At 43.8% G+C, this 25,752-nt stretch overlaps 1 protein-coding gene across 1 annotated transcript in view; it reads left to right on the top strand.

Moving 5' to 3' along the window:
* Nucleotides 1-24,811, top strand: part of LOC111974185 (3',5'-cyclic-AMP phosphodiesterase 4D-like) — a 77,978-nt gene extending 53,167 nt beyond the window's left edge. The window contains 11 exon segments of the mRNA XM_024001822.3: nt 9,085-9,197; nt 17,356-17,449; nt 17,582-17,760; nt 17,920-18,018; nt 18,131-18,295; nt 18,480-18,579; nt 18,987-19,141; nt 19,360-19,405; nt 19,408-19,581; nt 19,584-19,663; nt 19,833-24,811. Of these exon segments, the coding sequence (XP_023857590.1) occupies nt 9,085-9,197; nt 17,356-17,449; nt 17,582-17,760; nt 17,920-18,018; nt 18,131-18,295; nt 18,480-18,579; nt 18,987-19,141; nt 19,360-19,405; nt 19,408-19,581; nt 19,584-19,663; nt 19,833-20,300 (1,673 nt within the window). The 3' untranslated portion in view covers nt 20,301-24,811.
* The last annotated feature ends 941 nt before the right edge of the window (nt 24,812-25,752 follow it).

Raw genomic sequence — 25,752 nt, 5'->3', positions numbered from 1 at the left:
GTCTGTCTGTCACTCAGCCTTGTGTGTAAAGCTTCTGTGCCCAAGTGCTGTCAGGCGCCATGCTCCATCCCTGACTGATAGCTCATAGCCTGCCCCTACATTCCACACAGCCCTATGGGATCCTGCTAGCATCATGTCGCTACATTCCACACAGCCCTATGGGATCCTGCTAGCATCATGTCGCTGCTGTACGTCTTGGCTGTGCTTAGCAGGACAGTGTGACCCCTCACCTTTCACTACCCATGTAGCAGTGACCTGGGTATACAGTGATAGGAGGTAAGTGGAATGACATCTAAATCAGTGTGTCTAACTAACACACCATGAAAGGGACCGGGAATTCACAAGCAATGTACTTAATAACCCAGAGCCAACCAACAGAACAGTTGACAATATCAAATTAGCTTTCATATTGTACTGTATGAAATCTGTAAGATACAGATTGTGGGCGGCCTTGTCAAAGAGGAGAGGATAGTCGTGCACTTTTTCTTCAGCATAGGGCTTCTTCTCAGATGTTTTTGTTAGGAAGAGGCAACAGGGATAGAAGCCCAGTGGACCAGAAGAGATCTGTTCTTGAAGCACCTCTCCTTCCCTCTAGCACTACGTAAGGCTGGCAGTTTGGCAGGGTGAGCAGCCAACCGTTGTAGTAGGTCCCATATTCTGTTAGTTGGTCCTGTAGTAGGACCATACTCTGGTAGTAGGTCCCATACTCTGTTAGTAGGTCCTGTACTAGGAACCATATCTGGTAGTAGGACCCATACTTTGGTAGTAGGACCCATACTCTGGTAGTACCCATACTCTGTTAGTAGGTCCTGTAGTAGGAACCATACTCTGGTAGTAGGACCCATACTCTGGTAGTAGGACCAACTCTGAGTAGGAACCATACTCTGGTAGTAAGACCCATACTCTGGTAGTAGGTCCCATACTCTGTTAGTAGGTCCTGTAGTAGGACCATACTCTGGTAGTAGGACCCATACTCTGGTAGTAGGTCCCATACTCTGTTAGTAGATCCTGTAGTAGGAACCATACTCTGATAGTAGGAACCATACTCTGGTAGTAGGACCCATACTCTGGTAGTAGGACCCATACTCTGATGGTAGGTCCCATACTCTGGTAGTAGGTCCCATACTCTGTTAAAGTCCTTACTAGGAACCATACTCTGGTGTAGGACTCATACTCTGGTAGTAGGACCCATACTCGATGTAGGTCCCATACTCTGGTAGTAGGTCCCATACTCTGTTAATAGGTTCTGTAGTAGGAACCATACTCTGATGGTAGGTCCTGTAGTAGGAACCATATTCTGGTAGTAGGACCCATACTCTGTTAGTAGGTCATGTAGTAGGTCCCATACTCTGGAAGTAGGACCCATACTCTGGTAGTAGGACCCATACTCTGGTAGTAGGTCCTGTGGTAAGAACCATACTCTGGTAGTAGGTCCCATACTCTGTTAGTAGGTCCTGTAGTAGGTCCCATACTCTCATATTAAGTCCTGTAGTAGGTCCCATACTCTCATGGTAGGTCCTGTAGTACGTCCCACACTCTCATATTAGGTCCTGTAGTAGGTCCCATACTCTCATTGTAGGTCCTGTAGTAGGTCCTATACTCCCATAGTAGGTCTTGTAGTAGTTCTCATACTCTGTTAGTAGTCCCATACTCTGATAGTTGGTCCTGTAGTAGGTCCCATCCTCTGATAGTAAGTCCAATACTCTGTTAGTAGGTCCCATACTCTGTTAGTAGGTCCCATACTCTGATAGTAGGCCCTGTAGTAGGTCCATACTCTTTCAGTAGGTCCCATACTCTGTTAGTAGGTCCCATACTCTGCCAATAGATCCCATACTCTGTTAGTAGCGTCCGTACTTTGCCAGTAGGTCCCATACTATGCCCATAGATCCCATACTCTGTAGTTAGGTCCCATACTCTGTTAGTAGGTCCCATACTCTGATAGTAGGCCCTGTAGTAGGTCCCATACACTTTCAGTAGGTCCCATACTCTGTTAGTAGGTCCCATACTCTGCAATAGATCCCATACTCTGTTAGTAGGTCCCGTACTCTTTAGTAGGTCCCATATTCTGATAGCAGGTCCCATTCTCTGGTAGTAAGCCCATACTGTGATAGTAGGCCCTGTAGTAGGTCCCATACTCTCCAGTAGGTCCCATACTCTGCCAATAGATCCCATTCTCTGTTAGTAGGTCCCGTACTCTGTTAGTAGGTCCCATATTCTGATAGTAGGTCCATACTTTGATTGTAGGTCCTGTAGTTGGTCCCATACTCTGCCAATTGCTCCCCTCTCTGTTAGTAGGTCCATACTCTGCCAGTATGTCCCATACTCTGTTAGTAGGTCCCATACTCTGATAGTAGGTCCTGTAGTAGGTCCCATATTCTGAAGTAGGTCCCATACTCTGATGGTAGGTCCTGTAGTAGGTCCCATATTCTGATAGTAGGTCCTGTAGTAGGTCCCATATTCTGATAGTAGACCCTGTAATAGGTCCCTTACTCTGTCAGTAGGTTCTATACTCTGATAGTAGGTCCCATACTCTGTCAGTAGGTTCTATACTCTGTTAGTAGGTCCCATACTCTGATAGTAGGTCCTGTATAGGTCCCATACTCTGATAGTAGGTCCTGTAGTAGGTCCATACTCTGTCAGTAGGTTATATACTCTGTTAGTAGGCCCCATACTCTGCCAATAGATCCCATTCTCTGTTAGTAGGTCCCGTACTCTGTTAGTAGGTCCCATATTCTGATAGTAGGTCCCATACTTTGATTGTAGGTCCTGTAGTTGGTCCCATACTCTGCCAATTGCTCCCCTACTCTGTTAGTAGGTCCCATACTCTGCCAGTATCCCATACTCTGTTAGTAGGTCCATACTCTGATAGTAGGTCCTGTAGTAGGTCCATATTCTGATTAGTAGTCCCATACTCTGATGGGAGGTCCTGTAGTAGGTCCATATTCTGATAGTAGGTCCTGTAGTAGGTCCCATATTCTGATAGTAGACCCTGTAATAGGTCCCATACTCTGTCAGTAGGTTCTATACTCTGATAGTAGGTCCCATACTCTGTCAGTAGGTTCTATACTCTGTTAGTAGGTCCCATACGCTGATAGTAGGTCCTGTAGTAGGTCCCATATTCTGATAGTAGGCCCTGTAATAGGTCCCATACTCTGTCAGTAGGTTCTATACTCTGATAGTAGGTCCCATACTCTGTCAGTAGGTTCTATACTCTGATGTAGGTCCCATACTCTGTCAGTAGGTTCTATACTCTGATAGTAGGTCCCATACTCTGATAGTAGGTCCCATACTCTGTCTCATAGTCTGCTCTTCTCACACTCAGGGTATTGTAGATCTCCTATTCATGCCCTTTTCCTTTCTATCCTCCTCTCTCACAAACACATATCCAAGCTAGAATCCAAGCTAACCCTGTTAAAACAATATGCATGTGTGAAATACCAAACCCAAATACAGTATGCTCAAGTGAAAGGTGACATGACATTCAAAACCTAATGAGTAGAACACAGTGTATGATGAATTGATGACATTGCACTATATTTAGAACTGATCAGAGTGCATCCATTATGGGCTATAAAAGAGAGCTTGATTCATCAGCTTGATTGTTTGTGTACTGACTACTTGTAATTCATGCAGAGGTCTATGCTGGCCAGGCAGTGCCATCCTGTTGAGACAGACAATGAGGAGGTGATTTATAACAGTCTAAATGGGACATAGAGAGGCCAGTGGGGCATTAGACGAGCCCTGCCATGAGTCCCACATGACATTTAGGCTGGTCTCTTCCAMATTTGTCCCCATCCCTTCCATCTCTATCACTTAGTTTATCAGACATCTCTCCATCGATTGGTTGGTGTTTGAAGATGGCTAATTTTAGAGCGGGCTAAGAATAGACTGATGAGCAGAATAGACCAATGAGGAGTGATGTAGGTTTATGAACTCAGAGCTCTGAGAGACAATAGTGCTGGTCTAGTAGTAAGCAACCTGCTGTGATCCAGACTAGGTGGTGAGGGAGAAAAAGCTGTTGTCACTTTATTCATTCTGATCTGATGTGCTTCACTTAATAGGGACAGACTGCATCCTGGATAATTGCATTGTTGTTATCATAGTAGTTATAGAAGAACAACATGGTATAAGGGACAAAGTATTGCCATGTAATAATAATAGAATTTTTTTGCATATCCCAACTGGGGTCACGGCCTTGATCTGCCATTATCAATGGCAACCCTGGGAGGGTTAAGTGCCTTGCTCAAGGGCACATAAACAGATGTTTCACCTTGTCGACTGGGATTCAAACTGACAACCTTTCAGTTACTAGGACCGTCGCTAACCACTAGGCTACCTGCCGCGAGGTGTATCTCTCGAAGAGTTTCCTTCTAGTTTTATATCTTGAAGATTGGACATCAAATAAAATGGAATCAAACCAAAACACAATGATGATGATGATGATGGTTATGATAATTATGATTTCCAAAGCAATGACAACATACATTAGTTTAGAACAGCAACATGTCCCTGCTGGCGGTATGTACAGCATTACCCTTCTCCCACTTCCAGTCCCAGTCCAGCTCCAGTGTTCCTATCCTCTCCGGTCCAGGGTTTGGCAGCAGCCTGCCATCTGTGCAGCAGAGTAGTCTCTCGTGCACTGGTGTCTGATGTCGCACTAGGCATGAGAAGAATGTCATTGACGTCAGTGCAGTCCCTGTCAGAGAGAGTGGCAACCCACCCACTGATACCAAATCAGAGAGGGAGAAAGATAACGAGAGAGGGATAACGAGAGAGGGAGAGAGATAACGAGAGGGAGAGAGATAACGAGAGAGGGAGAGGAAGAATGATACACGGAGGGAGAGGGAGGGAAAAGGAAAAAGATGAAGAGGAGGAGGAGAGGCAGAGAAATGTAAAAGAGAGGGTGAGGGAGGGGGCAAAGAGGAAAAAGTAATGTAATGCCGATGTTTGTGAGGGTTGTGAGTTATGTTGGGAATATTACTGTACATGTGGCACACACATACGCACACACACTCCATTGCCCTCCACCCTGCCCTTTCCCACCTAGACAAAATGAATACCTACGTGAAAATGCTGTTCATTGACTACAGCTCAGCGTGCAACACCATAGTGTCCTCGAAGCTCATCACTAAGCTAAGGACCCTGGGACTAAACACCTCACTTTGCAACTGGATCCTGGACTTCCTGACGGGCCGACCCCAGGTGGTGAGGGTAAGCAACAACACATCCTCCATGCTGACCCTCAACACAGGGCCCCTCAGGCCCTGTTCACTCAYAAAGTTTGCCGACGACACAACGGTGGTAGGCCTGGTGGTGGTAGGTCTGATCACTGACGGCAATGAGACAGCCTGCAGGGGGAGGTCAGAGACTTAGCAGTGTGTTGCCAGGACAACAACMTCTCCCTCAGTGTCAGTAAGACCAAGGAGCTGATCGTGTACTACAGGAAACAGAGGGCCGAGCACGCCCCAATTTACATCGACGGGGCTGTAGTGGARCAGGTCRAGAGCTTCAAGTTCCTCGGTATCCACATCACTAAGGATCTATCATGGTCCAAACACACCACCACAGTCGTGAAGACGGCACGACAATGCCTCTTCCCCCTCCGGAGGCTGAAAAGATTTGGCATGGACCCTCATCCTCAAAAAGTTCTACAGCTGCACCATCGAGAGCATCTTGACTGGCTGCATCACCGCTTGGTATGGCAACTGCTCGGCATCCGACTGCAAGGCACTACAGAGGGTAGGTGTGTATGACCCAGTACATCACTGGGGCCGAGCTCCCTGCCATCCAGGACCTCTATACCAGGCGGTGTCAGAGGAAGGCCCAAAAAACTGTCAAAGACTCCAGCCAACCAAGCTACAGGCTGTTCTCTCTGCTACCGTACGGCAATAGCTACCAACAGGACCCTGAACAGCTTCTATCCCCAAGCCTTAAGACTTCTAAACAAGACTGCAAAATAGCTAATCAAATGGCTACCCGGACTACCTGCGTACAGGTACATACCTACCTCAATTTCCTCGTACCCCTGCACATCAAATCATATAGCCATGTTATTTTCTACTCCCTATATATAGTCATGTTATTTTCTACTGCCTGTATATAGCCATGTTATTTTCTACTCCCTGTATATAGCCATGTTATTTTCTACTCCCTGTATATAGCCATGTTATTTTCTACTCCCTGTATATAGCCATGTTATTTTCTACTCCCTGTATATAGCCATGTTATTCTTACTTGTTATTTATATTTGTTATTCACTGTGTATGTATTCCTCGTGTCATTATTTCATTTTTTAAAATGTTATTTTACCTTATCTTTATCTTATCTTTAACTCTGCATTGTTGGACCCTTTGTTGGACCCATAAGTAAGCATTTCACACCTGTTGCCTACGAAGCATGTGACAAATAAAATGTGATTTGATTTGAATGTTCTTTACTTTGCGCCAGCTGTCTTACTGTACATTAGTTCATAATCAGACACACTCCAGTGCCTACAGTATGTGTGTTTCTTAATCCACAGCTGATTGCTCTCTCTGTATGCTTTAGTTACACACATGGTGTAATGCAACATGTCTAGGGTTGCAAAGCTACTGGTAATTTACCAAAGTGACCGGAATCTTCAGTCATTTTGGTGATTAACAGAAAAYCTATGGCAATCTATCGTAATGTTGGTCATTTATACTTGAATAACTTATTAAAAATGTATTCATTCATATATAGTATTCATTCTTTATATCTGTGTCCATTTTGTCTATGAGTTTCTAATGTATAGACCATATGATTCAAGAGAAAATAGCCAAATTAATGAAAAAAGCATGTAATCAACAATGACATTGTTTTCAATTTCCTCTGCAACTCGTCCAACTATTGACTTTTTTCACAACTGGCACCAGTTTGACGCCAAAACATTGACAGCAAATACATATTGACATAGTAAAATAAAAAAGTGTGTAAAAGTGTGTAAATGTTTTTAAGGATATTTCATGACGAAACCGTTATTAAACGCCAATGTTATTCACTAAATTGATGGTTTATATTTAGGAAAATGTTTTACAGCTTTGTCATTCAACTTTTTTTGTCATCTTAGTTAATTATTTCATATATTTTACATATGATAAGGCCAGAGAGAGGGCCAGAGATAGTTACGGACAATCTGATMATCTAAAATACCCTAAAGGGCCGCTAGATGTATTTTTATAAATTACATWAAATCTGGTAGTTTACTAGGAAACTTAGACAGTCTCCTGTAATACATCCTGCCTTGGCAACCCTAACCATATCCCATTGCCTTAAAAGTTCTCCCCAATTCTAATTTAGACAATATTAATATTAATTGGCTTTTGAGGTGACACATTTTATTCATGTATGACTTGCATACATTTGCAGTGGAAATAGGGAATATGGACTACAATAGGAATGAAAAATATTTGATACACTGTTATTTCAGGTTTGAAAGGGGTTAGAATAGACTTCTGACACCTCAACCATGACATTGTTTGAAACTGTCTGTCTTCACCCGTATTATTTAGACTGTTCCTTTTGAAAAAGCTTCTACTAGTTCACTGTCAGACATCTGTCTGAGGCACATACTGCATGGTACATCTCTTTTTCTCCATCCCTCTTTCTCTGTCTCTCTCCTTATCTGTACATCACCCCTCCCTCTCTGTAGAATGGATACACACATTGAGCTCCAGGTCTACTGCCCCATACTCCAGGCCAGGCTTTCAGTGCGGCCCTCCCCTATCCACAGTGCAGTCCTCTCAGGCTTTAGGTACAAGCTCTGAGGAAGAGCATCGATCTGCCGTCTGGATACCAGGGAGGCTACACACACAGCATCTATAGGACGGAGCCCAGACACAACACACACCCATTGGATTATAAGCACTTTTGTCTCTGGATAGCGTTGACGTGTAGCTTTTATGCTCCAGGGAGGCTGAGAAGGCAGAGTGATGTGTTATGGTTAGCTCTCCATCTGGCGCGTGTGTGTGTGTGTGGTGTGTGCGGTAAGCACTCACCCCCCAGCAAGCCGGCCAGGCAGCCAACCAGCATGCTACAGTGTGCTCCCCATTGTTCCTGCCTGGAGATGAAAACCTGCTGGGTGTGAGATTGTGGTTTGGACAGCGTCTGGACCTACTGCCCCTCCTCCTCCATCCCTCCCTCATCCCTCCTCTCGGCAGACATGGGCCTGCTAATTAAACTGCTCTTCATCCTGCTCCATGACTGGAATTATATATCTTCTATTGACTGTATACTGAACCTCAGACACACACATCATTGAGAGACTGGGATTGTGTTGTTCTGCATATGTGTGTATGTATGCATGTGTATGTCTCTGTTTTATTGTTTTATGTATCAGATCTGAACCTAAAGGCCACCCTCCATATTCCCTGTCTCTGCTGTGATTTTAACTGAGGCACACTCAACAGCCTTCCTGCTCTGTAACGCTGGATGCTCATGTAAAGGACGTMACGCTGTTTGCTTAGCGAGTACCACCTTCCTCCTGATTCAGCCCATATCTGGTGTGAACTCAGGACCTGTGCCTTGCTAGCACACGTGACTGCCCTCCTGCGTCTTGCCAGTCAGCGCCACATGAAAAGCTAGCTATTCGCTGGCGCAAGTGGGGACACTTCAGGCTGAGGAGTATGTTTCACACATCCCCATGTGCTACACTCCGCTCTGGTTGACCATGTTCGTTCCCCGTCTCTCACGCTTCCAGGACTATACGCCCCTGTCATTCCTCCAAAGGTTTGGACAGTAGGACTTTTGGACACGGGGGTGGGGGGATCTCTGGCTTTGAACAACCTGGTTCAGGGTCTTGGTCTCTGGGATAGGATTCAGGACTCTAGGCCTCTCTGGTATCTCCCTATCAGGGTGTCTGTCTTGGGGTGGAAATCAGACTTGTGACTTGGCCCCTCTCACTCTCCTACTGGCCCCTCTGCACCAGTATGAAGAGTCACCCATGCGTCCACTCGGGGCATCTCAGCATCGCTGTGTGTGGGGAGGCAGACCCCGGGCCAGCTGCCTGCGCTAGGCCCCTGAAGCGCCCCTGTACTGACCCCCTGCCCCCCTGTCTCGTCCCCCCAGAGGAGGCCTACCAGAAACTGGCCACCGAGACGTTGGAGGAGCTGGACTGGTGCCTGGACCAGCTGGAGACCCTGCAGACCAGACACTCAGTTGGCGAGATGGCCTCCAACAAGGTAACAACAAAAACCTTTCCCTTATGTGTCATATTTATTTATTTATTTTTTCGTTTTTGTTTAAAACAGGTGAGTAATTGGATGACCAATTGTCATTTGCAATTGAGATTGTTGGCTTCCCACATGGTTGGAACAACAACAACAAAAACTATTTTCTCTCTCTCTCTGGCCTCTTCGTGCCTCTTCTACAACAGTTGTATCTGTACTAATATTCGTATTAATTCATACATCTCTTTTGTATCAGTATCTGTATCTGTATCTAGCATTGTCATGCAGGGAGGGAGGTGTGCAGGGAGCATGCTCAGCTCAGCTCTCTCCAGCAAGGCCTTGACGTGCTGCATGCTGATCAGCTCTGGGCTCTGCTGAGAGACTGCCTGCCTGCTGATGTCACACCCCGTGATGTCACAATAGGGGGATGGGCCTGGCATGAGATACAGGAGAGGCAGGCAGACAGACAAATGGATGGGACACAGTCAGACACAGATCTGGTAACACTACCAGATGGCAGTACAACCACAGACAGACAGACAGACAGACAGACAGACAGACAGACAGACAGACAGACAGACAGACAGACAGACAGACAGACAGACAGACAGACAGACAGACAGGACAGACAGACAGACAGACAGACAGAAGACAGACAGACAGACAGACAGACAGACAGACAGACAGACAGACAGACAGACAGACAGACAGACAGAAGCACAGGCTCTACTCTGTAGCATTGTCACTCTGTAGCATTGTCGCACACACAGCTATCCCTGGTTTCCATAGCAACACACACAGGCCTGGTTGGCTTACCGTCTCACTCCAGCACACAGTAATGGTGCTCCAATACATACACACAACCATCAACCTACAACATGGCATTTCATGACTATAACATCAAATTGAAGTATTTCATTCTGTAAATACAGAACAGTAGCATTGGATACTAGAATAGCAGTATCATTCATATATATTTGTGTTATTTTGTGCTATTCGTATATTGTGCTATACACTGCACAGGAAGGCTTATAATAATGGCTGGAATGGAGTGAATATAATGGTATCAAACACATGGAAACCAGGTGTTTGATAACATTCCATGAATTCTGTTCCAGTCATTACTATGAGCCTATCCTCCCCAATTAAGGTGCCCCCAGCCTCCGGTGATACACTGAGTGTACAAAACATTAAGAACACCGGCTCTTTCCATGACACAGACTGACCAGTTGAAAGCAATGAGTCCTTATTGATGTCACTGGTTAAAACCACTTCAATCAGTGTAGATGAAGGGGAGGAGATAGGTTAAAGAAGGATTTTTAAGCCTTGCGACAATTGAGACATGGATTGTGTATGTGAGCCATTCAGAGGGTGAATGGGCAAGACAAAATATTTAAGTGCCTTTGAACAGGGTATGGTAGTAGGTGCCAGGTGCACTGGTTTAAATGTGTCAAGAAAATCAACGCTGCTGAGTTTTTCATGCTCAACAGTTTCTCRTGGTGTGTATCAAGAATGGTCCACCACCCAATGGACATCCAGCCAACTTGACACTGTGGGAAGCATTGGAGTCAACAAGCATGCCTGTGAAACGCTTTTGACACCTTGTAGAGTCCAGGTCCTGACGAAKTTAAGCTATTCTGAGGACAAAAAGGGATGCTGCTCAATATTAGGAAGATGTTCATAATGTTTTGTACACTCAGTGTGGCTATAGAGGGTTCGCAGGTTGCATCGTGTGCATTATAAAGGACTTAAGTAGAACTTAGAGTACAGGCTGGGTGTTCATAAGAGCTAGCTGGTGTAATTGCATGTACTGTATGTAATGGTGACATCATAGTTATTGTTACACAGGAGTGATGTCATTCCATAGAGATTGTTTGTTTTGGACTGATGCCCAACTGAGCATTCTACTCGATGCATCGTCAATGAGTGCCGATGACGATTTAATCAAAAGTGTATTACAACGGCTTGGAAATACAGTGCCGTTCAATAGGAGGAAAATAATTAGTAGGAGAACCTTGTATCATTTTGATGTTGGCAGATTGACTTTAGACGCAGTATAAGCTTCGCTAGTTAGCTAAGATTGAGCGGAGGACACTGGATTTTAGATAGCTAACGTTAGCATTTCTAGCTATTTTTGACTAACTTTCCTAGCTAAAGACAACATTGCCATCTGTCTAAAGTAAATTTGACGACATGATAATGCAGGCAAAGTTGTGTCCTACTAAATATTTGACCAGTTTAGCAATGTCATCGTATTTCCAGGCACCATAGTATAATTTAGAACAACAGTTGTTAGCCTCCGTCCAGAATGAATGGGCTTTTCACGACTTTAGGGCACCACTATTGCACAGCCGGTAGAGGGCGGCTTGAGAAGGTTCACGACGTGATGGATGTGAAACCTATTAATTACTAGAGGGGCTATGTCATAAACTCTCAGAGTTCTAAAATAGGATCAAAATGGTGGGCATATTTGTCAGGGGGAAATCCAAACTATTCTAATTGGAATGAATGGCAGTAGAAGCATAATCCAGATTTTACTTATGAAGGATAATAAAAGTAAGGCATGTAATATATAAGAAATTGTATAACAGAATTATTACCAACCCCAAATCTTGTCATATAATTAGAAATACAGTTTATACGGGTTTTATACACATTTTCTGTATAAATAGCCTCTAAAATATATGTAAACAGACCATAAATGTCAAAATTGTTGTATCCTTGGAAAGCTGTGAGTGCTATTATATGATACAATATCAGTACTTGTTGCATTTCCAACTTGTCTAAGTCCTATCATCAACTGATCTGAGCCAGTGTATGTCTGTGGATTGACTGCATTGTTTGAATGGAATGTTGGCATATTGGCAGTTAATTAGAAAAATGTATAGAAATATTCCTTTAAAACTGGCTAGCTAACAAACATACCACCGTTCAAAGGTTTGGGGTCACTTAGAAATGTACTTGTTTTTGAAAGAAAAGCAAAAAAAAKTGTCCATTTAAAATAACATCAAATTGATCAGAAATACAGTGTAGACATTGTTAATGTTGTAAATAACTTTTATAGCTGGAAACGGCAGATTTTTTATGGAATATCTACATAGGCGTACAGAGGCCCATTATCAGCAACCATCACTCCTGTGTTCCAATGGCACGTTGTGTTAGCTAATCCAAGTGTATCATTTAAAAGGTTATTTGATGAGCGCCGAAAAAGGCATATACTGCATCAATGTTCTCATCACCTTTTCAAACGTCCGAAATCTCTGGGTATTTCTAGTGAGCACCTTGTATTTTCCAGCCACCTATTTGATTATGTCACACTCACATGTCATTATTGTCCCTGATCTACCCTGAAATTGTAGAAAGACATATTGGTTATTGATAGCAAAGGGCATGTTGTATTAATAATGGACATGTGTCATTATGTGGAATCATGTGTAAACTGTGTGTGTTGTTAGCTTTTACATACACACAAAAATCTTCCACCAAAATAAAAGTGAGAAAACAAACAATAGCTCTAGATATGAGATCCATTTGATTGGGTCTATATTCCGTAGGGAATTCCTATTTTGGGTCCCACTTCAAATTACATACAAGTCTCAGCTGAACATGGTGTGATTTCTACCCAAAGGTGTGTGTTCACACCTCTTCGCTGAGCTATCAATAGCATACCGGCTAGCTAGCTGACCGTGTGTGTGCGTGTGTGTGCGCATGTGTGCATGTGTGTGCACACGCATTTGTACGTGCATGGGTGTTTTGTGGGCCTGTGACGGCCTGTTCTTAGTCTCTTGGACCCAGGCAGAGGTGCTATATCTCTCTCAACGGGTGACCAGCAGTCTCATCTGTTCCAGCAGCTGTTAACTACCCACATTCCATTCTGGGCACCTTTGGGGACGCAAGGTGTAAAGTAATCTGAGACACGACAGTACCCTCACACTGATATAGTGGCTCTGTCTGTCTACTATCTACTGAGGGTATTTTGGTTGTCCCAAGGCTTTACTTCATTGTTTTAGGTAGGAAACTAATAGTGTACTAATCTAAGTATGCCCCACCAGTCTAGTTTGCCATTCTAAATACTTTGAGGTGGCATGTTCATTTAAGCAAAACTCTATCCTGCTCTCTTTTCCTCTGTTAATGATTTGAATGTGTTCTGACTACTATCCATCCATACTCCATCCAAACTGCCTCAGAAGTACACATACAGTGGTGCTGTACCCATCCCTAGTTCAGAGAAACCACAGCCAGGTTATTGCTCGCCATACAACTCTGGACCATGGGTTKTGTCCCAAATGGGACCATATCCCCTATATAGTGCACTTCTTTTGACCAAAGGACAAAGCCATGGTCTCATAGTCAAACTAATGGAATCCAGCTTCATGTATGCCCCTCAGTGAAGTGGCATACAGTATTCTCTATGCTGTACTAACTGTTCCAGACAGTCCAGTGATGCTCATGACTTGTGAAAGTTTAATGGGATTTAAACGTGTGGTTTTCTCCCAGGAAGTTTGCCTGAATTATTTTCAGTGTGAATATTGCATGACCAAGATGAGACAATCTCCGCTTCCAGCAAGTGTCTCACAGATTACCTCAGCTAGATGACACACACACAGCACAAGCAAACAGTATGTCCCCATCCCGCTGTACTGCACAATTTTTTTTTAAATATGGGGGGAAAACTCCTCAGAGGACTAACTTCCAACCTCGACCTCAGCCAATTACACAGAAGGATGAGCTCACTCTGCTCCTGTCCAGCCAATTAGCTGTGGTGATGAGCTCACTGTTTTCCCTATCCTCTCCCTGATAGGCTGTGTGTGTGGATGAGGGCAGCAGCCGTGTGCTTCAGTGTGTGTGATAGACAGGCAGAAGCAGCCTTATTTACAAACCATTGACAGGAGACCTTCTCTCTCCACGAGCACCGGCAGCATCCAAGCATCCTCCTCTCACTTCATCTATTATTCACACACCCCAAGCTGTGGTGGTGTGTGTGTGTGTGTGTGTGTGTGTGTGTGTGTGTGTGTGTGTGTGTGTGTGTGTGTGTGTGTGTGTGTGTGTGTGTGTGTGTGTGTGTGTGTGTGTTGTGTGTGTGTGTGTGTGTGTGTGTGTGTGTGTGTGATGTGTGTGGTTGTGCTGTGTGTGTGTGTGTGTGTCGTGGTGTGTGTTGGTGTGTGAGAGAGAGAGAGAGACAGAGAGAGAGAGAGACAGAGAGACAGAGAGGATGCTCTCATCAGAGCCCCGGGCACCCACACTCTGTCCCCAGCTTCCCCAGAGTACAGTGCTCCAGTCAGGATCCTGGACTATTGCTTTCCCAATGGAGAGGTACGGAGCAGATATGACAGACTGTGTTCAGTGGATGGACCTGCTGTACACCTCAAAACTCCTCTTATTCATGGACTCTGTGCTCTCGCTGTATTGAGCTGCTTTTGCTGGTGGTCTCTCTCGCCTGTTTCTGTGTGCTGTAGCTGGCTCTAGTCTGCCTGTTCTCTTTATATTTGGACCACATATTTAGTTTTTTCAAAATGCCTGAGGCCAACTACCTGCTCTCTGTGTCCTGGGGATATATCAAGGTAAGATGTGAGGTAGATTTTATTATTCTAATACTATTAATATATTGTTTTCTGAAAAAGCAGCCATCATTCCTCTGATGAGGTGAGAATGATGTCATTACCAGACAAAGGAAAAGCAGGCTTGTCCCTGACATCCACTTGAACTTTGTTTATTTGAGCTGTAAATAGAGAGACAAAGGTGTTGTGTGACATAATCCATGTGTAYTTCTGGCATTCTAAATAAATGGTAGTATGGCTGGGTGTGTCGTCTGCAGCTGCCCCAGTTGGTGTGATAATGGTGTTGCTCTCACTGCCGGCTACAGATGCCTCTATGGAAGAGTATGTTCACATGACTTATAGCTTATAGCATACAGGGACTMGTTTTGGTATGAAATGCTGTGTGGGAAAGGGTGACATTGAGTGCATTGGTGAATATCAAAGGGCTGTATCGACCGCAGTCACTTTCTAGAACAAAGATTATTTTGCTTTGGGTACCAAAATAATTGCAGCGACTCTATTGTAAGGAAGGGAAGGGAAGATTCAAGCTTCACCAACATGTCCAGCGATACAGAGATGTTCAGCACTTTGTTCCACACTCATATACACAGTGTATGTCTGTTTGATCATTGGATAAGGTCGCTTGAAGGTGTTGAGTTCAAATCCCTTAGTTTGGCCAGGCTAACGCGGGGTCAASAATTGCCAGGTTTAGAATGAAATGTAAATGTTGTCAGCACTACAGTTGAGGACAGTAGACGCTAGGGCTGGAAAATTGCTAGGGACCTCACGATACGATATTCCCATGATTCTCACGATTTTATATGTGTTACGATTCAATACTGCGATTTTACTATGATTTTGACGTTCGAAATAAATTGCTGACAATACCTGCTGCAGAGAGACAATAGAGAGCATGAAGAAACAAGTTCTGATCAGTCAGGGAAGTAATAGTGCTAAAAACATGTTGGCTCAACTATTTAAAAAGAATATGGAGAACCAGCTATAGGATGAAAAATATTGGCGTTTTGGTGCAGGTACGGCCGACTAGCGCTAGCTAACGCTACCTATAGTAGCCCAAAAAAAATGATTTTATTAATCGATACTTGGAGACAATATCGATAAAATATTTTCCCAAAATAATATTGTAGTATCATATTGTAATAGTAGACGCTCTTAGAAATATCACTATAGGTTCTTGGGCTTTATCTACTTGCGATGTCTTTGGGATATTGTAGCTAAATCTAATTTACAAATTATAGCCTATATCTGTGTGAAACTAGATACATATAACTAGATACAGCCTTCATACAGCCTTCTGTGTGAAACTAGATACATTTAACTAGATACAGCCTTCATATAGCCTTCTGTGTGAAACTAGATACATTTAACTAGATACAGCCTTTTCAGTACAGCTTCTGTGTGCTTAACCAAAAACATTTGTGGGTGGGACCGCTGATGTAGCTGTGGTGAGAGAGCGCTGCAGGAAGGTGCGATAAAATGTATCATTTTACGGAACTGCTTCGCGGCGCTCGCTGAAGCCTTCAGCCTGGTTCGCAATCACTGTTTTTAAGAGTTCAGCTACACATTCCTCTGAATGTCCTCCAATCGAAGCGCAAAGCTAAATTTGGGTCTGCCATTCCAGAGGGCGAGACTGAGGGAGAGTGGGAGAAAGGATATGGAGAATGAAAGTGGTGATGGAGAATTGGGTTACTGATTACATCAGAACTGTTGCTAGCAGGGGGTGCAGCGGGTATCTCACCTGATCTGTACTCCTCCAACCTCTCAACTGTGTGTGTGTGTGTGTGTGTGTGTGTGTGTGTGTGTGTGTGTGGTGTGTTGTGTGTGTGTGTGTTGTGTGTGTGTGGTGTGTGTGGTGTGTGTGTGGTGTGTGGTGTTGTGTGTGTGTGTGTGGTGTGTGTGTGTTGTGTGTGTGTGGAGCATGCTGTAATAAGTACTGATTAAAGTGGTGTCTCACAGTGTCTGCTGTTTCCCTTCTAAAAGACTCTCCTACCTTTAGAAATTACTTTAGCCGGGGGCTTCCGAGTGGCCGCAGTGGGTCTAAGGCGTTACTACAGACCCGGGTTCATTCCCAGGCTGTCCCACTTTGGGAGTCCCAAAGGATGGCGCACAATTGGCCCAGTGTGGTCTGGGTTAGGGGAGGGTTTGGCTGGTGGGGCTTTACTTGGCTCATCACACTCTAGTGACTCCTTGTGGCGGGTCGGGTGCCTGCAGGCTGACCCCGGTCGCCAGTTAAACAGAGTTTCCTCTGACACATTGGTGCTTCTCGGTTAAGCTGGCGGGTCATTTTCTGAAGGACGTATGCCTGTTGGGGAGTTGCAGCGATGAGACAAGATCGGGGTGTAAAATAACAATAAATATAAAAAGATAATATATGACTTTGGCCCTCAATGGCAGATATGGCCATACAGAATCCTCCAATTTGTGCGTCAGGATTCCACCAACATAACTTAAATCATACAAAATCATGATTGACACATCTAGTGCAGAATGTAACTCCATATTTTTTTCCCTGGTATACTACACACTGTAACCCCTTCTCTCTGTGTCCGTATGTCTGTGTGTGTCTGTGTGTGTGTCTGTGTGTGTGTCTGTGTGTGTGTGTTGTGTTCCAGTTCAAGAGAATGTTGAACAGGGAGCTCAGCCACCTGTCTGAGATGAGTCGCTCAGGGAACCAGGTGTCAGAGTTCATCTCCAGCACCTTCCTGGGTGAGTGACCACAGTTACCACTGGGCTCCTCCCTGCTCATTCTGGACCCTGTAGAGATGCCAGAGCTGTGTCCCAAATGGCACCCTATTGGACATCTCACTCACAGTCTCTTATTCTATGTGTTTGACACAGACAAGCAGCACGAGGTGGAGATGCCGACTCCCCAGACGCAGAAGGAGAAGGAAGACAAGAAGAATAGGCCCATGTCTGAGATCAGTGGGGTGAAGAAACTGCAGCACAGCTCCAGCCTCACCAACTCTAACATACCCCGCTTCGGAGTCAAGTGCGAGACTGAGGACGAACTGGCTAAGGTGGGCAGCAGTGGGAGAGASGGTTAGGGAGAAAGAGGGATAGAGGGTGATATAGGGGAGAGAGTTTAGAGAGGAGGGATAGAGAAAGAGTAGAAGACCAAGAGTGTGAGGCTCTAAAACGAATATATCAGTGTATTAATGGTTGTTTTCCCTTTGCAGGAGCTGGAGGATGTAAATAAATGGGGCCTTAACGTTTTCAAAGTCACTCAGTTCTCTGGGAACAGGCCCCTGACCGTCATGATGCACACTATATTCCAGGTATACATGAGTTCAATTTGATCTGCTTTATTTTTGTTGATTGTACTAACATGACTTGTATCCACAGTCTACTACAATACAACATTATGTTTTTGTTTTGTTTTTCTTATAGGAGAGAGACTTGTTAAAAACTTTTAAAATTCCACTCGACACTTTTATAACCTACCTGATGACCTTAGAAGACCATTACCATGGCGATGTGGCCTACCACAACAACATCCATGCTGCTGATGTCACCCAGTCCACTCACGTGCTGCTATCCACCCCCGCTCTAGAGGTTGGACCCCTCAATCAATTAGTCAATTCATCAAGAACACTGCATTTGTATTTGTACAAAACCTAGACCCACAAAAATATACTTCAGCTTTAATTTGTCAGGATTGTAACTGACAGATTTCTGATTGCTGTTATTTGGTTGAAAGTCTGGTGTGACCCTGTACTGTCCGCTCTGCTGTTCCCAGGCTGTGTTCACAGACCTGGAGATCCTAGCTGCCATATTCGCCAGTGCTATTCATGACGTGGACCACCCTGGAGTCTCCAACCAGTTCCTCATCAACACCAGTGAGTCTAAATACAGACCTGACTTAACAGTTACGTCACTGACTTACACAAGGCATGATGGATGCCCTCTGTCTCTCCTCCGCATTTGGTCATTAACACTCAACATCAAGCACACAGGTTACTAAACAACCCTACTGAGAGATTCAATCCACCCATGTGCACACACACACACAAACACACACCCCSTCCGTTGTGCCATGTGGTGTCTCCCTGAAGTCCAGAGGGGGATGCCCTGCAGCGAAGGCAGTAGGAGTCGTCAGTCAGGAAACACTAGAATGAGCCTCTGTCAGCCAGAACACCAGATCTGTTTAAGTGAATATTTATGTTAAAGCTATAAGAACCTCAACAACACCTCTTCATTGAACATGTCAAACATCTGAGTCAGTGTATGTGTGTTTGTCCCCCAGACTCGGAGCTGGCCCTCATGTACAATGACTCGTCAGTCCTGGAGAACCACCACCTGGCTGTGGGCTTCAAGCTGCTTCAGGAAGAGAACTGTGACATCTTTCAGAACCTCAGCAAGAAACAACGACAATCACTGCGCAAGATGGTCATCGACATTGTGAGTGACTGGATAATCATCAGTAACCAATAGGAACGTCTGTGAAATAGTCTCCACATCAGCTTAGAAAACGTCCATGGTTGTACTTGAGTGCTACTGTTTACTTCTTCTATGTTATCAGATGTTACCAAACTCTCCATTAATATAGAAGATGTGTTCTATTGGTTTGTCCCTGGCAGTATTGTGACAGCCTGTGTTGTGTCTCTGGTGGTTCCCAGGTCCTAGCGACTGACATGTCCAAGCACATGAACCTCCTGGCTGACCTGAGACCATGGTGGAGACCAAGAAGGTGACCAGCTCTGGAGTTCTACTCCTGGACAACTACTCTGACAGGATCCAAGTTTTGCAGAACATGGTGCACTGTGCAGACCTGAGTAACCCCACCAAGCCACTGCAGCTGTACCGCCAGTGGACCGACCGCATCATGGAAGAGTTCTTCCACCAGGGGACAGGGAGAGGGAGAGAGGCATGGAGATCAGCCCTATGTGTGACAAACACAACGCCTCTGTCCAGAAGAGCCAGGTACCCCAACAAACCAGACGCACATGGACTGTAACACTCACTCTGCTTTGAAACAAACCACACCAAAACACTCATACACCCCCCCCCCCCCCCCCAACACGCACACACCAAACACACACACACAAATCCTTTCTATTGTTTTAACTAACCCTCTCTGTCCTCTCTCCAGGTGGGCTTTATTGACTACATCGTCCACCCTCTATGGGAGACATGGGCAGACCTGGTGCACCCTGACGCTCAGGACATCCTGGACACTCTGGAGGACAACAGGGAGTGGTACCAGAGCACCATCCCCCAGAGCCCCTCACCTACCCTGGACGAGCCTGAGGACGGCAGCCGTCCCCCTGGTGGGGACAAGTTCCAGTTTGAACTCACCCTGGAGGAGGAYGGGGAATCGGACACGGAGAAGGACAGTGGCAGCCAACCCGAGGAAGAGGATGAAGAAGAGGAGAACAGTTGTAGTGACTCAAAAACACTCTGTACGCAGGACTCAGAGTCGACAGAGATACTACTGGACGAACAGGTGGGGGAGGAGGAGGAAGAGGAAGTGGAGGGAGAGTCCTCTTCATCACAACCTCGTGTAGTGGAGGAGGAAGAGGAGGGGGAGGAAGGGGAAGAGAAACCAGCCGATACATAGCAGTGTATGGACTGCAACTAAACTTTTCTTCTTAGTAACCAGAGATTATTATTTCTAGAGTATTTTTGGGGTTTTATGGACTATGTCTGTTATTTTTTTGATATATTTATGTTTAGGGTTCCAAAGCGCACGCTGTTCACCCCTTGGCCACTCCTCCCTCCTCATCCTTGGTCAGCTTCTCAGACACACCCACTGGTACTTCTACAACTTTTTTGCACTCAGGAAAACTCTTTTCCATTCCCGTTTGTACCGGAGTAGTCTGTGTGTTACTTCACTTCAAAACCTAGTCCTAGTGTGTTGAAGTTACATTAAGGATTATGATTAGAGTTTAGAGTGTGTTTGATGCTGTTCATATACAGTATATCTCTACTCCTTTCAGCCTTGGCTGACCAATGGCGGTGTTTCTGTGTGTTATTAAGTGCCCATTCTTCAGAAGTGACTATAGTGTCTGTTTTTCTTAGTTGTTTGTATTTATCAGCAAAGCAACACGCTACATTGTTGTGTGGTCTGGATGAATGAAATCCCTACAGGACACGTCACGATGGAGAGAGGCGCTGCAGCACATTGAGAGAAATGCATTGTGGGAATTTAACAAGACACTTTTCTGAAGTTTACGTCTTCCTTGAAAACCTGACTAAAAAAGGCTAAGATCTTACAGCTCTAATGCTAGGTTTAACCTCGATAGAGTTTTTGTACCGTACCATACATAACATGGAGATCTATTGTAGATTCTACTTTTGTTAACCAAGATAAAAAAAAGTGACTTTTGAAAACATTTGAAAGGCACTTGAAAACTGTTGATGAGAAATGCCTCATCTGCCACTGCTTTTCTGTGTGTAAAAGGGTAACTTACCAGTTATTGTTTTGGGGGAGTTTTGGGGAGTATTCTCAGAATTATAAATCAAGCCCTTGCCMCTACCCTCTACGCAGTAGATCTGAGAGGATTGGATAGATATTAGCGGATCCAATCCTCTCAGATCTACAGGAGTGCCTAAAGGGTAGGTGCTAGGGCTTGATTTGGGATTGCACGTTTATCAAAAAGCATTTACACTATTACTCCCATACCACTGTCCCCATGTTCGGTTGTCATAATCGCGCAACAATCATTTCAAGGATTGTTTTCACTGAAGAAAAACATGACACATGTTGACACATACTTGACTTTACGTTGAATGAAATAATTTTGTCTGACTGACCAGAAAGAATCCTTGAAGTTCTACTTATTGTTGCCTGCAGTAAATATGAGCGCATGTCATCGGACAATGCAATGCTTGTTAGAAGCATTGGAGTGCCGCATTGGAGTGCTGCAAGTGTACAGAGGTGATGTCACCACGCTCTGCTGTACTGTGGAAGTCTATGGGGGGTTTGATACCTATAGCAATGTTATAATAGAATTTTGGTAATTTGGCGGGTTGCGACACTTTTTGTGCTACGCACATGGTGACCTTATTTCCTATTACCTGTCAATCATGTCTCCATTTCCTGATTGTGGTGTAGGGAGGTGGTCAATTCGATTTCATATTCGGGAAGCAATTTATTGAATAATAGTTCAATAATAATAAATAATAATAAACACAGAGATGAATCTTTCAAATCCCTCAGATAAAGTAATATCTTTGTGAGATGTCTGAAATATGTACAGTGACAGTCATTATTACAACAACATTTGTGAGTGCTAATAAGAAACAAATCAATTCCGGTTCAATAATTGAAAGTTCCTCATTGAAAATAAATAGCTCTTTTCAAGTCTTGAATAGGAATTTCAATTCATATCCTGAATTTACTTCAAATGGAATTGACCACAGCCCTTACTGCAGGTCAGTAATATTTTCCAATGCACTACATGGTTGATGTTTTCACACATTAGCGGTCACAAACAGCCAWTCTGATTCCCATGTAAAATAGCCTTTTGAGTGACTAAAATATCACTCATAATATTTTGGGGGGATAGAAATGTTCAACAACAACAAAATAACTACCAGGAAGTTTTAAATGACAGGCTGAGGTGGGGAGCTAATATTCATGAGCTTGCCTTGATTGACAGCTCTTAGAAAGGCCTATGTCATGAAACTTGGATGCAGTGAGCAGTGTTGCAGTAAAATCATCTCAAGCAGATTTGGTGAAACACAAAGCAACTCAAACAACATTGAAATTGCATCAATGATGTACATATTTGAATCTCCCATTCGGCATGTCTCTTGTGATGCGGTTCACAGCAGYACTGACAGATGTGTTGACATGACAACTGCGTCAGAGTTTTGTTCGACCCTTCCCCCCCTTTTGTTCCATGCTGTCTGAAGACCTAGCTAGCCACTAGCTAACACCAGACACAGATGAAAGGGGAGACATATAAGTATCTTTGCCATAGATGAATAGTGTAAACTTAAAATTATATTTGCTGACACCCTACAGTCTAAATTTGGCAGCAGTAGAGTAGCTATATAAACCAAACCCCTCCGCAAACACACCTTCTAAAATGTTGGTAACAAGGCGGTACTTATTTAAATTAGGTAAGAGAATATCATGTTACCGTTGGTGTGTTAAAATTAGAGTTAGGGTGATGTCACCCTATCCCTTTAATAATCCCGCCTCCTGAATCCAAGTGTTTGACTTGGGGAAGGGACCCACACTTTTTCAATGTAGAAGCAACAGTCATTTTTCATACTTCTGGTCATTGTACTTTGATTTGGTTTCTTCCAAATATCATCCAATTTGATTTAAAACATAATTTTGACTGTTCAAAATTGTCATTGTCATCACACTAACCTTGGATGTGTTTGTTTTGACCAAGAACACAAGACAATCAGCTCCATGGTGCAGTGGTCTCATAAGAAGACAAGTTGGCTATAGATAATGCCTTGATGTTTTCATATCTCACTACTTCACTTTTTTWAAATTAAAACTCGCCAAAACTCACGTGCTCATTAGGCTTGAACAAGACTCTATACACTTCAGCCAAGAGACTTTCTTTTACACGTTTCTATTGTTGTTGGTATTWCAATTGATGCTATTATTTATTGATATATTTTTGTATTAGTTGTGTCTTTCTTGCCATATTAAGGCGGTACAGTAAAGCTTTCGCTGTAGCATAGACCGCAGTACAGACTTTCCAGTTACTATACCCAAATAGGCTTTCTTTCTCTAAATATGTACATACAGTATAAAAAATTCAAGAATTGTTAGAGTGCTTATTTGAAAAGAAATGTGTAATTTCAAATGTTTTATTTCATTCTTATGTTCTTGTGCCAAGTTGTTTTTCTCCATCCTCRCCCGATGACCTTACCATAATACCGCTTTTCTGGTTGTATCTCTGTTTACAAACATATATTTATTCTGTTGTATATACTATAATTATTATTATTCTCATCATGATGCTGTTTGTTGTAAATTATTTACTCTTATCATCCCTTATGGTGATGGTGTGGCTGTACCTCTTGTTGAGAGAATGTTTATTACACATGCTTATTCAGTGTAAAATGATCCGTTGGTATTAGTTATCTGAGAAGCTTGCTCAGAGCGAAGGAGGACAGGGGAAAGCCAAATCGTTTTTTAGAGGAAGCTGTTCCTTGGCCCATGGGCTGTGCCTTAAATTCAACATGCCATGTTTTAGTGTGTCTTTTGTTTTTCTTCTCCTCGTTTGCTGCATTAGATAGTCTTGTGGTTTGACCTGACCTGACCCAGACAATAGCCTYGAGTTGTGAAAGGAACTCATGAAATAATGTTGCCTTTTTCCTTCACAGCCAAATCAGAAATATTATGTGAACATAGGAAAAAAGGCAGCACGTGCTACACATTCTGTTGTCAAGTTTGAAAACGGAGGTCATGGCTGTGGAGTTCCAGGTCGACTCGGGCCTAAAATCCACTAGATGAGTGGTGGCTTGGCCAAGCTGGATCTGTGGGGACGGTGGATCCTATAGGGTTGTGAAGCACCAAGACGTAGAGACACATCCACGTGTTCAGTCACTGCTGCATTTATTTAGGCTGAAACACTCACGATGTGCTACTCAGCCATGCTTGGCAAGCACGTTCACTCATACCACATGCAATATCCAAAACCACGGTCATCTTTCTGCTTGAAGAGGAGAAGGCTGGTAATTATGGAGTAAGGTGGGGTGGGGGTAAAGGGGGGTGTCATCCTAAAAACACGTCCTTCGATGGGGACTCTTATTTTGACACGCATACTGTAGATTCTAAACAGCCCTGGACCAATGGAATCAGTGGGTTCTTTTCTCATTTTGTGTTCTTATGGAATGAAAGAAATACACAAACTGTAACACACAAACTGTAACTTCAAAAAGGTCTTCAGGACAATTATTTTTGGGTTATGTCTTTAGAATGCCAACTTGTCTGGAAGTTTCACAAGACAGTATAAAGTTATTTTAATGGATTCCTTGTTAATTGCAGTCTATTGGATAGCACTGTAGATCATAAACTTTCAGTAAAAAAAAAGAAAACTGAAGAAAAAATGTTTTTATATGCAACAGATGAAATAAAAGCATGGGTTGATTCTGCCTACCTGTTGGTCTCTTYTCTGTCATTATATAGGAACTTGTACAGTTTATTTAGTAAAGATAAGCCTGTCTGTGATGATGATGATGATGATTCTAACAATCTTTAAGTGAAGTTGGCTTGGAGCAGGGATGATGACTGGTTAGTCATTGTGACAGATTCAGAAATACACTGAACAAAAATATAAAGGCAGCATGTAAAGTGTTGGTCCCATGTTTCATGAGCTGAAATAAAAGATCCCAGAAATGTTCCTTATGCGCAAAAAGCTTTATTTCTCTAAAATTTTGTGCACAAATTTGTTTACATCCCTGTTCGTGAGTATTTCTCTTTTGCCAAGATAATCCATCCACCTAACAAGTGTGGCATATCAAGAAGCTGATTCAACAGCATTTTCATTACACAGGTGCACCTTGTGCTGGGGATAATAAAAGACCGCTCTGAAATGTGCAGTTTTGTCACACAACACAATGCCACAGATGTCTCAAGTTTTGTGTGAGCTTGCAATTGGCATGCTGACTGCAGAAATGTCCACCAGAGCTGTTGCCAGAGAATTTAATGTTAATTTCTCTACCATAAGCTGCCTCCAACGTCGTTTTAGATCATTTGGTAGTACGTCCAAACGGCCTTACAACCGCAGACCACGTGAATGGCATAGTGTGGGTGAGCGGTTTGCCCCATGGTGGCGGTGGGGTTATGGTATGGGCAGGCATAAACTACAGACAATGAACACAATTTCATTTTATTGATTGCAATTTGAATGCACAAAGATCCTGAGGCCCATTGTCGTGCCATTCACCCGCCGCCATCACCTCATKTTTCAGCATGATAATGCACAGCCCCATGTCACAAGGATCTGTACACAATTCCTTGAAGCTGAAAATGTCCCAGTTCTTCCATGGCCTGCATTATCACCAGACGTGTCACCCATTGAGCCTGTTTGGGA

Source organism: Salvelinus sp. IW2-2015, linkage group LG15 (genome assembly GCF_002910315.2).
Source record: "Salvelinus sp. IW2-2015 linkage group LG15, ASM291031v2, whole genome shotgun sequence".
In the NCBI taxonomy this organism is placed as follows: Eukaryota; Metazoa; Chordata; class Actinopteri; order Salmoniformes; family Salmonidae; genus Salvelinus; species Salvelinus sp. IW2-2015.
The sequence above is the reverse complement of the archived record's forward strand: the minus strand, read 5'-3'. Positions and strand labels throughout refer to the sequence as shown.